Source organism: Oenanthe melanoleuca, chromosome 8 (genome assembly GCF_029582105.1).
Source record: "Oenanthe melanoleuca isolate GR-GAL-2019-014 chromosome 8, OMel1.0, whole genome shotgun sequence".
NCBI lineage: Eukaryota > Metazoa > Chordata > Aves > Passeriformes > Muscicapidae > Oenanthe > Oenanthe melanoleuca.
Genome location: NC_079342.1, coordinates 1662755 through 1675041, shown reverse-complemented (window position 1 = coordinate 1675041; position 12287 = coordinate 1662755). Strand labels below are relative to the sequence as shown.

Sequence of the window (12287 nt, the reverse complement as noted above, 5' to 3'; positions counted from 1 at the left end):
TGGGAACTGAGCTTCCCACAGGAGGACACAGCTCTCACTTCTATCTTTTTTTTTTTTTGTTTTCTATGAGGTTGATCTGATTGTGTTCAAATTATGTCTCACTTGTCTCTTTTCCACATATTAAATTTGTCTAAATTTGGCTCCCAGCCTCTCATGTTTTAGTTGGAAACATGTACTTTTAAAAGTAGTTATATTGTGTTGAATGTTTAGCAAAATAAGGGTCATAGTTTGCATGTGGAACTATTTTTAGCACCTTATGTCAGTTTGGTAAATAAGGAGATGTTTGGAAAAAAACTCTGTTATATCTTTGCTTTCCAAATCAGCCTCTCCATGCAGATCCCCACTCACATGATTCCCTTTGGGAAATCTGGCACTGGGAGACCCCAGGTCCTTCTCTGACCCCATTTCCTCACCCATCCACTTTTTGGAGCTGCTCTCCTGTGACATTTATGACAAAAAAGCCTCTCACAGATCCTTTCTGGTTTTTCTTGCAGAGGATATTCAACTCCTTCGTGTACACAGAGAAAATATCGAATGGAGAAAGTGAAGTTCAACAGGTGAGTCCCAAACCTTTCCCACCTCCACTGGCAGAGTGAGCTCAGGGAATTCTTTGTCTGGATCTCTGGCTCCTTTCTAACCTCAGTGCAACAGGATAGAAATGGGGATGGGCTGCATATGCTGCTGATGCTTTTGAGAATTTTGCATTGCCATGAAAAGCTTTTCCATCTGCTTGGTGTGGGGCTGTCCCTTGGAAACAAAAGGGCCCTCATGAAGCAGCTCCCATTAATTGTCAGGCTTTCATGTTGGAAGTGTCTCTTTTTCAATTTCAAATTCAAAGTAAACCCATTAATATTGTTATGATGTGGAAAAGGTATTTTGTGGACAGCTACAGCCTGGTGCATCACAGGTGTGCCTGAAGGGTGCTTGTAATTTTGTGGAGTCTTACAGGAACACATTTCAACATTTAACTCTTCAATTTAACATTGAGATAATACATGGGTAGTTTGCATTTTAATACATGTGCATATTTTTAAAATTAATTTTGGATCAGTTTTCAAACAGGTCAAATAGGTCATGTTTTATTCTTTTAGAATTAAAGTACCAATTATGTTTGTGGTAAAGGTTTTGGTTGAAGAAATGGGACAAAGAACCAGCTTTTCTTCCCAATTTCAGCATGGACATGCTCAACCTTCAGGAGTAACCTGACCTTCCTAGACCCCTATCAAAGCAGTGTTAATGTTCAGGAGACACAGAAGCTCCTCAGGGTGGGGCTTTCCCTGGGGAAGGGGAGCTGCTGTTCAGCCCCATTGAGGTTTCCCAGAGCAGGTCATGCATGAACTGTTTGTGTGGGGATTCAAGCTGCTCATGGAATTCAGAAATAATTAATATTCCAAGTCGTGCTTCCTGGAAATGGTGATATTTCCAGTCTTCTTTATTTTTTTTTTTTTTTTTTTTTTCTGAGGAAAAAGTCAAAGCAGAGCTGGTTCAAATGGGATTGTAAGGAATGTTTTGGTTGGAAAAGATCTTTAAGACCATTGAGTCCAGCACTGGCAAGGCCACCTCATGTCCCCAGGTGCCACATCCATGGGGCTTTTAAATCCCTCCAGGGATGGGGACCCCTGGGCAGCTGTGCCAGGGCTGGACAACCTTTCCATGAAGGAATTTTCCCAAATATCCAATCTGAGCCTTCCCTGGCCCAGCCTGAGCTGTTCCCTCTCCTGTCCCTGTTCCCAGATCCCAAATCCCCCCAGTGTCCCCTCCTGGCAGGGAGTTGTGCAGAGCCAGAAATTCCCCCTGAGCCTCCTTTTCTCCAGCCTGAGCCCCTTCCCATCCCCTCAGGGATTCTCCAGCCCCTTCCCAGCTCACTCAGGGATTCTCCAGCCCCTTCCCATCTCCTCAGGGATTCTCCAGCCCCTTCCCATCCCCTCAGGGATTCTCCAGCCCCTTCCCATCTCCTCAGGGATTCTCCAGCCCCTTCCCATCTCCTCAGGGATTCTCCAGCCCCTTCCCAGCTCCTCAGCCACTCCTGGTTCTCCAGACCCTTCTCAGCCTTTTGGAGGTTTTGGCTTCCCTGTAGGCATGTCCAGGTGGGTGCTTGTAAGCAGAGGGACTGTGGGAATGCAATTGTCACCTGATTTTAACAATTTAAATCCCAAACCATCCCCACATCCCTCAGGATGGGTTCTCTGGCTCTGTGCTGTGTAGGGCAGCATTTCCAGGAGTGTTTCTGGGTGGTCTGTGCACCACAGAAGGGCCATGTGGGCTGGATCAGATGGATCAGATGGCTTTTGAAAGGCAAAAGTGTTTTTGGGAAACCAAGAAAATGGATTAAAACTTCTTTGAAGTCCTGGCTATGGATTCTCCACTGAGGAAAAGACAGTCCTTATTTCCAGAGCAGATGTCTGTGTTCATCCCAAGTGGATTTAAAGAGCTGTCCAAACACTGGAGCTGGGGTGATGCATTTGGAGCTGTCAGGGGAGAAACTGGGCTCTGTAAAGTGTAATTACTGTGGTTAAAAGCTCTACAGTGAAGTGGATGGAAGAATAATTGAGCACTTCTGGTTCATTAATAACCAGATCTTTTAGCCCTAATGAATCCCCAGCAACAGAACCCGAATTTTATAAGAGTAGGACATTGAATGGGATCATCTTGAGCAAAGGCAAACACATGTAAGCAAATGAAATCCCCTGCCAGAGAAATCTCATTTCTGCTTTGGTCATTCATTAACATTTTTGTAGCAACTGATATCCAAAGGCAATTAATGACAGTTTTATGTCAGGATTTTTTTTTTTTTTTTTTTTGGGCAGAGCACTGAATTGTTGTGGGGGTGGTGGGTTTTTTATACCAAACCATGTAAATAATGACTCTCAGTTTATTGAAAAAGTGAAAGATTCCAGCTGTTGGCCTTCAGGCCTAACTGTTCACTACCTTTGGCTTTCTTTGTGCCACACAAGGAGCAGCTTTAGCTCCCAGCATTGAACTGGTTACACTTTTAAGCTCTGCAGTTATAGAATTACTGTTGTACCTGACAGACAAAACTTTTTCTGCTTTGAGTAGATTGTTAAAAATGGGATGGCAATGGCCAAAAACAACTTGGATCCCTTCCCTGGGAGTTATTTAAGTATCAGAGAACTCTCATATGATATGAGAAAGCAGTGGTGTGAGTTAGTGATGTAAATAAAGTGGGAGAGGAGGAGTTTTATGAGGGGAAAATCAACATTAGCTGATCTGAAGGAAGTCAGTGTGTGTTCAGTGTCCTGCCAGACATCTGCTTTCTGTGATGTGGAGAGAGGGGGTCTGGGCTCCATGGAGGAGAGAGGGTGAAATGATCTCCAGCAGGAGGAGATTTACCAGCTTTGAGGAGAAAAGGCTTGAAAAGCTCAGACCTTGTTGCTGTTGAGTTGGAGTTTTAGTTTGGTTGGTTTTGGACTGGGTAAAGAGGTCTTTGGGGAGGAAATAGATCTGAAATGTGCTGAAAAAATTACATTTAGCTGTCGAGCACATCATGTTCCCTGGCTGTGAAAAATGGCATGTTCACACACACATTAATGAATTGTGAGCCTCACAATAAAAGGCAATTATTGTGTGTTTAATGTACTTCCAGAAGGATTCAGGAATCATGACCCTCTCTCTAGGTTTTGCTGTGCATCCTGTTTAACATCTTCCTTGGAATAAGTCTTGGGAAGCTTTGCCAGAGGTACTGGCCAGTAGAAAACCTCAAATGAGTGCTGGTTTCCGTGACAAAATGCACACTGGGAAGTGGTTTCCTGCATCCTGGTTGCAATAATGGAATATATTTCCAGTGGCATCCAGAGAAGCAGGAACTGGGACTTCCCACAAGGGAGAATGGACTTAAGCTGAAGGAGGGGAGGTTGAAATGGGATTTTAGGGAGAAATTCTTCCAGGTGAGGGTGGGGAGGCTGCAGAAGCTGTGGCTGCCCCTGGATCCCTGGAAGTGTCCAAGGCCAGGTTGGAGCAGCCTGGGACAGTGGGAGGTGTCCCTGCCCATGATGGGTGGAACAAGATGATCCTTGAGGTCCCTCCCAGCCCAAAGCATTCCAGGATTCCATGAAGGGTTAGAATCCATTCAAACAGAGGTGTGGGGTGAAGCTGGAGGTGGATTCTGTGATCCCTCCTTGGGCCATGTCCCTGCTGACCTCTGGCTCTTCAGGGCTGATACTAAACCAGTGGTTTTTTCAAGAGCCATGTAGATGAAAAAGAAACAACATGAAAAGTTTCCTAGATTAGGAATCTGTGGATTCACAGTTGGGATGGAGCAGCAGGATGGATGCCTGGTGGGTGTTGGAGAGAGGTGCTTTTTTCCAGATTTTTCTGGTTTACAGAGGGAATTTAAACCTCAAAATTGTAATTCAACTCTTCATGTGTAAGCAATCCTTTCCAAGGAATTTGACAGTGTTAAATCCCTGACTGCCAGTCCGTCCTGGCATCCCTGCCTGTCAACTCCACTGATGCATATTTTATACATAGGCTTGGAAACATGAAAAATACCTTGGCTTTCAAGCTACAGCCAGAAATAAAACCTCACCTTGGAGCTCTGCTTTCCCTCAGAGCTCCCTGCAAAGGGAAGACTTCAGAGCTGTGGAGCTTTGAGGGGGAAGAAGCTTTAAAAAAAAGCTCGAGGGAAACGATGCAAATGAGGGAAATGTCTCTGGGAAAATTAGAGGAGCTCAGTGATGTTGTGATGAAAGGTTGTCAGTGGAGATGGTGACAATTGAAGTGCAGTACCCAGGGGTGCTGCAGTAATAGAAACAGGTGTTCCAGTCCAACCTGTCTGCAAACCCAAGGGCTTTGGCTGCGTGTCAGCTGCCAGAGGAAATCCAGGGAAAGCAGGGCTAATGGCTGCATTGTTCACACAGCACTCACTGCTTATTGTTCTGTTTATTAAAATCAAGGGGAAAACACAGAAAGCTGAACAATGCCCACAGAGGCTTCCCCTTGCTGTTGTTTTTGACATGAGGCAAAGAGTGCTTTGTGTAGGGTAATAATAATTTGTGTCAATCTCGAGGTATCCAGATTTATTCAGTCTCCATTAAAATGGGTGAATTGAAGCATTTCTGTGGGAGCAGGAAATGTCTGTCACACTTGGTACCCACCCAGGTAGGGGACACCCCTGCCCCTTTTCTGTGCCTGATTGAGGGCACAATTTTCCATTTTGCCTTAAATTCTTCAACAATTATGTAAGCATGGTTTCATAGCTCAGTGTTCTGTCCTTTCATTATTTGTTATCTCTCTTTCTCTACTTTGGAGGTTTTGCAACCAGTGTGGGTCTGGCATCCATCAGCATCCAGCAGCTCTTCAGCTCCAGGCAGGTTAAAAAAAGCAGGGTATGTGTTGGATAAAAACTTCAGGTTTTTATTTAGAAAGAGGAGAAGGTGATTTAAGCCTGCAGCTTTTACTGTGACAGGCTCCAGCAGTGAGTGCATCCCCCTGCAAAGGGATAAAGTTTGGGAGGGAGGTGAAGCCCAACTATGGAAGAAAAGTTCGTTTTGTTAGGCTTCATCTGAGTGATACTTCTCAATTTGATGAATTAGAATATTTAATTCTCAGTTAAATTATCATTGTTTATTCATTTGAAGAAATTTTCAACGGAAAATTATTTTTGGATCGTCTTGCCCTTGGTGGTTTTATTGAGTATTGAGCTGGTTTTAAAGTGATTGGGATCGTTGTGGGTGTTGTCTTGTTATCAGAGGGCAATGTTTTTAGAGTTCTTTAGATTAGACAAAGTCAGTTCTTGCAGCCACGGGCAGGGAATGGTGTCTGGAGCTCTGGGAGGTTTCAGATCCCTCCTTGCTGACACACACTTGACTCCCTGCCCCGACCCAGGCGCTGGATCCCATTTCAGAAAAATAACAGGATGACTTGGAGCCATTCAGAGGATTTTTCCATGGGAGACACAGTTTGGGAACAAAGCATTTGCTTTTTGTCAGCTTCTGAAGTACAGGATCTTCTGAAAAACAGATTTGTCAGATCTTTAGACTCGGCACAGCAGGGTGAAATTCAAAGGCTGTGGGGTGCTTTTATCGTTCAACCTAGAAGGTGAAAACTCATCAACACCGACCCCTCGCTTGAGCAGCATTCATTTATCAGAGAGCAGCTCTGATTCCAAAGCAGAGCCTTTTGTTCTGGGGCCCTGTGATGCTTTTGTGACTGCTAATGATGCTCAGCAAACTCCAGCTCTCTCCCCTCTTCCTGATTTCAGGTAGGGAAACCATGAGAGAAATCTCAGATTCTAATATCTGGTTTACCTTGACATTTTGTTTGCCCAGACTGAGAGGAAAACTTTGTACCCACAAAATCTAAGTGCTTTGATTTAGGAAACTTGGCTTGTGTTTGTTCAAGACCCTCCAGGAGAATCCACTTTTGAAGAGCACATTTGAAGGGTGCAGCCAGACAAAAAGAAAGTTTACTGGAAACCAGAAAAGGATCTCCCCAAGCTTATTATCTTAACAACTGGGAGCAATTTAATAGTGCTGGATGTCTAACATGGAGGAGCCCATTAGCAGTCCTCTGGTGCCTTGGCAATAAATCATTTCACAGAACTAATTAGGTGTAATTCTGCAAGTCATTTGAGCAGGGTCCTATTAAACCTGTGCTCCTTGGAGACCTGTCACAGCATTCCCTGGGAACAATGGAGGCAGAGCAGTGCTGTTATCAGCGAGGCTCCTGCCCCACAGAAGCGAGGAAATCATGACAAAGTGGCCTGTTGGGAAGAGTTAGGAGAGACATTTGTTAGTGCAGGGGATCTGGAAAATCCAGGGCTGGTTCCCAGCACACAATTCAGCAGCACTGGTAAATCATCCCTGCAGGGTTTGGGGTGTGCAGGGAGCAGGAGAGAGGAGTGCTATGGGTTGAGGGGCTGATTCAGCTCTGGAGAAGTGTGCAGAAATGCAAAACAGTATTTCTGAGTATTCAGCACCTCTGTCTATTGCTTAGAGATGGTTCTTTCATTTGGGATGTGTCTGGCAGATTATTAAATATAGAATTGGGATGCAGAATATGCAGAGCAAAAACCAAAAAGCCAGATCCATTTCATCAATTCCTCCCTTTGATGAAAGACCAGGAGTGAAAGTCTCAGGAAATGTTCTGTAAAACCTGATGCCTCCTGGTAACTGTGTTTACTGTCACGTTTGCTCCAGGAGCAGCACAGACTTTTCCTTGGCACTCATTATCCAGGCTGCTTGTGAAGTGCCTGATGAAGGGACACAAAGGAGCTGTGATGTGACAGCACAGTCCCTCCAGCAGCCTGGGGTGTGTCCCAGCCCTGGGATGTGTCCCAGCCCTTCCCAGTGCCTGGAATCTGGAGAGGGCAGAGCTGCCAGCAGCCCTCAGATCACACCAGCCTGGAAGTATTTGCCAGCAAAAAATCATTAATTTTACTTCTATTTTAATTTTAAAAAGAAGGGTTGAAGTACCCAATTTGCTATTTCCAAAGTGAGGCACCCTCATTATTTTTAATGGTCTGAGAATTGCATGGGAGGGGCCACAACCTGTTTGTTTTCACTTTGTGAAAGGAGCAAAACTGGCTCTTAAAAATCACAGTGGAACCTCCAAACCTTGTCCTGATTTATCAGGAGTCCCTTCCTTAGAGGGACCTCTGACAACAAAAGGCTTCAGGAAGAATTTCACCAGTGTGAGACTTTTGTCATTATTTTCTTGCTGCTATAACATCAATTAGAGGTTTTTCAGTTTGTATTGAAGTTGTGGATTGTGAGTAGGCACAGTGAGCTTTAGATCCATGAGGAAAATTATTGCAGGTTTTTGGTTTTGTTTTGGGGTTTTTTTTGTTGGTATTTTGGGGTTTTTTTTTTTGTTTTGTTTTGTTTGTTTTCTGGGTTTTTTTGCTAGAGTTTGGATTAAAGGCTTGAGAAGACTATTTCTTGTTTGGATTCAGATGTGTATTAATTCTTATTTACATTACAGTGAGTTCTACAGCACTTCTAGCTTGCAAACAAAAAATGGTGATGTATCTTACTTTCTACAAGACTTTTTTAGGGCCAATCTGTCCAATTAAGAAATGACACCTAAATTGTTTTTACTTTTAACCTAATAACTAATCACCCGTGACCTGCAATGCAGATTTTTCTATCCAATTATTAAAATACCACCCAGACCCATGAGGAAGAAGGTGAAGAAGGACAAACCTCTGCCCTAAAACTTCCATCTTACCTTCTATATATTGCTATATTCTAAAATCTCAAATTCCAAGTTTTCCACCATGTGATGTTGCACACTTCTGTTCAAGCACACACCCATAATCCCAGTTCTATCATTAAATTTTGGAAGCCTTCTCCATGGCCTCAGGTCAAATGCAGTGTTCTCCTGGGGGTCAGTGCCTGTCAGCACAGAAAGTTTAAAATTCCCAGTTTCCAGGGTTCCAACAGAAAATCACCCTGGCAATGCTCAGCCTGTGGAGCCTCCCAGGAAAGCAGCAGAAAATACAGCAGAAAAGCAACATCTGGCATGGCTTATTTGCCCAAATCTCCATGAAAGAAGTGATGGAATACTTCTGCACAGACCCACCTGATGAAGAGGCTGCTGAGGAGCAGAGGAAGATTCGTGGCAGTGTTTGGGGTTATTTGGGTTCCTTGGATCCTGAGGTTGCTCCATCAACAGGAGATTTGCTGCTGGCTCTTTGCTCCTGGAGCAGCAGGAGTTCTGTGTAGCTGAAGGCATCTCTAGCACCATAATTTGGGCTTTTTTGAAGTGTCCATGTATAGAACTTCAATAAATTGACTTGTGGCCTGGTTTATTCTCCATCACATCCTTGTCAGGCCTTGGAGCAAGCACCTCAATGTCACATCCAGCTGTCAGTTCTCAGTGAAAGGGAAATTTGTTAAATGGAAATCACACTTTTCACACATGCAAAGCTCAGTTGAAGCACCCATTGCTGGATGGTAAATATGTTTTATTTTCTTGTTTAGTCTCCTTGCTGCATCCAATATGAATTACTTGACTTCTTGCTTAAGCCACAAAAATAACACAATGAGCAAATCAGAAAACAATTGTCTTTAACACAGGTTTTAATTGCTTATTAAGGAATGGGGTAATACAGAGAAACTGAGTTGATTTTAAACTTCCTTATGTTTTTTTTCAGTTGGCAAAAAAAATCCGTGAGAAATTCAACCGTTACTTGGACGTTGTGAATCGGAACAAGCAGGTGGTGGAAGCTTCATACACTGCCCACCTCACCTCCCCCCTGACTGCCATCCAGGACTGCTGCACCATCCCACCCTCCATGATGGAGTGAGTATGAACTTCTGGGATTCCTCATGCTGTAATTTAATCTGGGAAGAAAATGAGGGTTTCTTTGTGAAATAACCTGAATTTTCTGCTCCTTTGGATAAAAACAGAGAAGGCACATGTCTTATCTTGTCCTTATCTTCTTTTACATTTCTGCCACAGCAGAGTTGAATGATGGGCTGTAAACAAGAGCTGGGAATCAGCTGGAAGCAATAAAAGGAAGAAAGTTTGTTCATGGTGTTCAGTACAAAAAGAGTCTGTCTAGGTCCAAGACACCATTTTTGAGACACTGCTTGCCCTCAATAACTCTCCTCAGGCTGGTCATGGGACCTTTTTGTCTCCTTTGAAGTGACCAAAATCACGAGTTGCTCAGGCCATCACATGCTGACAGCACTGTGTTCCAGTTTAATCAGGTTGACATGCTGCTGTTTGATAGCAGGGGTTTAAGGAAATCGAGTCCATTGCTTGGAAACTGCATTTGTTCATGTTCACTTTGCTTGGTTTTAAATACAGGAGTTGTGAGTAGTAGATCCAGGCAGTTGGTTGTCTTTAATCATTTCTGTTATCATTTCTTTAATCATTTCTATTGTGCTGCATATTTGCAGAAATTTCTAACTGTAGAAATGTGTGATAGAAGCTCTGATTTTTCCAATAAAAGAGGAGTAATTTTCTTAAAATACTGAACATATTAAACATTTACTTCCATGTGGGCTTGAAAAGAATAAGAGTAACTTTTTATTTGTGCAAACCTTAATTACAGACTGATTTTTATTGTTTATATCTCAGTCTGATTTAAAAACATTTGAGAGGGAGGAAGGTAATTTGGGTCATGAGGTGACTCCAAGGGCAGGTTTGGAAGTCTCTGTGCAGTTCCTGCTGGACAAGGTGCCTGTGGAAAATGCTGTGAAAAATCCAGGCTGTTGGCAGTGTGGACAAAAGGGTCAGGAATTCTTTGAGGATGAAAAACTTTCTGCCCTCTTGATCACAAAATCCATGCAGGAATCCCCAGGCAGCAGGAACACCTTCCAAGCAAGGGCTGAGGGGAAGGAGAAATGGGATTTTCACCCCCTTCTCAGTGTGGCCTCATTTCTCATTAAAAAACAAATCTGCTTTTAGTCTGGAAACTTTAGTGAATTCCTTTTCACTTTGTCCTCCAAAATTACATAGCTTGCAAGTCCTTTAGAAATTTTTTTACCTGTGGAGAACTTGCATAAGGATCATTCCCAGGAAGGGGTTTAAACAGAAACACCCTTTAAAGCAAAGTAGAAGGGTGAATTTGCTGTTTGCTTAACTCATTCAGGCTCTACAATGAGATTCTCATTATTCAGTTACTTGGATCAATAATTAAATGGTTCCCAGATCGGTTTATCAGCTCAGGATGTTCTGGACCTTTTCAAGACCTGGTTGAGGCTTATGTGACCAATGGGAGCCAGTGCTGTCTGTAAGAGGTCATCAGCAGGACAAAAAAATAATGTAAAAATGTATTTTATTGGAAACTTCCAAGTTTTCTCCATGCTTTGTTAATTGCCTGATTTGTCTAAATCCTTCTGCATGATTTCAGTTTTTCTCCCCTTTCTGCCTCTCCCATCTGCTGCTCTTCCTTTCTTTTCCCTTCCCCACCTTTCTGGGAGATTCCCCATTTTGGTTAAAATATCAGGAAAGAAGCTGAGTCATCTGGATATTGTGATTGTATTTTGAATTCTTCCATGTTTAATTTGTAAACTAATTGGGCCTGCACTTGCAGGAAGTTAAATTTGCTGTGATACTGATAATCTGCTGATAACAGATTATCTTGGTGTTCAAAATGTGTAATGTTGGTGTTAAATCAACAATAATTACAATTTTTTTAGTTAAAGTATTTATTAACTTCTGCTGCAGAAGAGGTCATGTGGAAAAAGACCCAGTATGTGAAAATTGCTTTTTCCATGAGATCCTCTGCCTTAGATTGTGCCTTGGCCATGGCTGAGTCCTCAGGGCTGTGGTTTTCCTTCCAGAGGGTTGTGAAATGTTTGTGTTACAAGCCCTGAACTCTGTGTGTTCTTTATCTGGCTGTTTCCTCATGTGGCCTCTTTATTTGAGCAAACATTTGGGGCAAGAACACTGCCAGAAGTGCATTATCTTCAGGGTATTTTTAGGTAATTTAGATGTTTTGCCCACAGTGTTTAAGCTGTTTATCACATGGTGTTCAGCCTCTTATTGTCCAACTTACTGATATTGAGTTGGGAATGCTGCAAGTTTGGACTGGTTTGGGGAAATATAATTTGGGAAGGGTGAACTGTTCTGTAGAGAAAGGATTTTAAAATTATTATTATTTTTTTTTTAAATAGATTGCTGACTTCAGTTTGTATTTGTTGTTGCCATTAACAAAATTAACCATATGTATTTCTCCTGAAATTCCAAGCATTGGTTTGTCATTTTGCTTGGGATAAACTGTGAGATTTCCACACATGGTGACTATAAATAAATGATAGAAAACAAGACCTAACAAAGCACAAACTGGGTTAGAAAATGAGCTTGGCATTTAAATTGGTTGTTTAATGAGTAGTGAGATATGACAAGGAAAGCAATATTTATTTTATTGCCATTACATGGTGTTGGCCCTTGCAGTGAGGAGCCCAAATGAGTGAGTGCCATGGGATTCCAGTCTGGATTAAAATTCCCATCCTACTGTGCTTTTGGTTGCTGTTTTGTACCCCAAATATTCTGGTTTCACTGCTGTAAGACCAGGCAGGGTTGTGCAATGGAACCACCTTGGTTTGGAAAGCAGTGAAAATAAATAAATTGGAATATGCAAAGCCAGCTGGATGAGGCAGCACAGTTGGTGGCTATCGAGTGGTTTTGGCAAGACCTTAATTCAACAAATATTTCCTGATAAAATTACACTCAGCTGCTTTACCAAAGGCTCTGAATGTGCTTGGGCACAGGGAAATAATCCCAGCCCAAATCCACGTGCAGGGGAGCAGGGCAGGAACTTGTGTTCCCCTTTGGATTTGGCTGATCCTTGCTCCAGGTATCTCTGTTGGCAT

The 12287-nt window shown here is 42.8% G+C and overlaps 1 protein-coding gene across 1 annotated transcript in view; it reads left to right on the top strand.

Annotated features, from left to right (window-relative positions):
• Positions 1-12287, top strand: part of CACHD1 (cache domain containing 1) — an 87772-nt gene that overhangs the window by 28204 nt on the left and 47281 nt on the right. Inside the window, exons 2-3 of the mRNA XM_056497710.1 lie at positions 495-557; positions 9116-9264. Coding sequence (XP_056353685.1) covers positions 495-557; positions 9116-9264 — 212 coding nt within the window. The remainder of the gene's footprint in view (positions 1-494; positions 558-9115; positions 9265-12287) is intronic.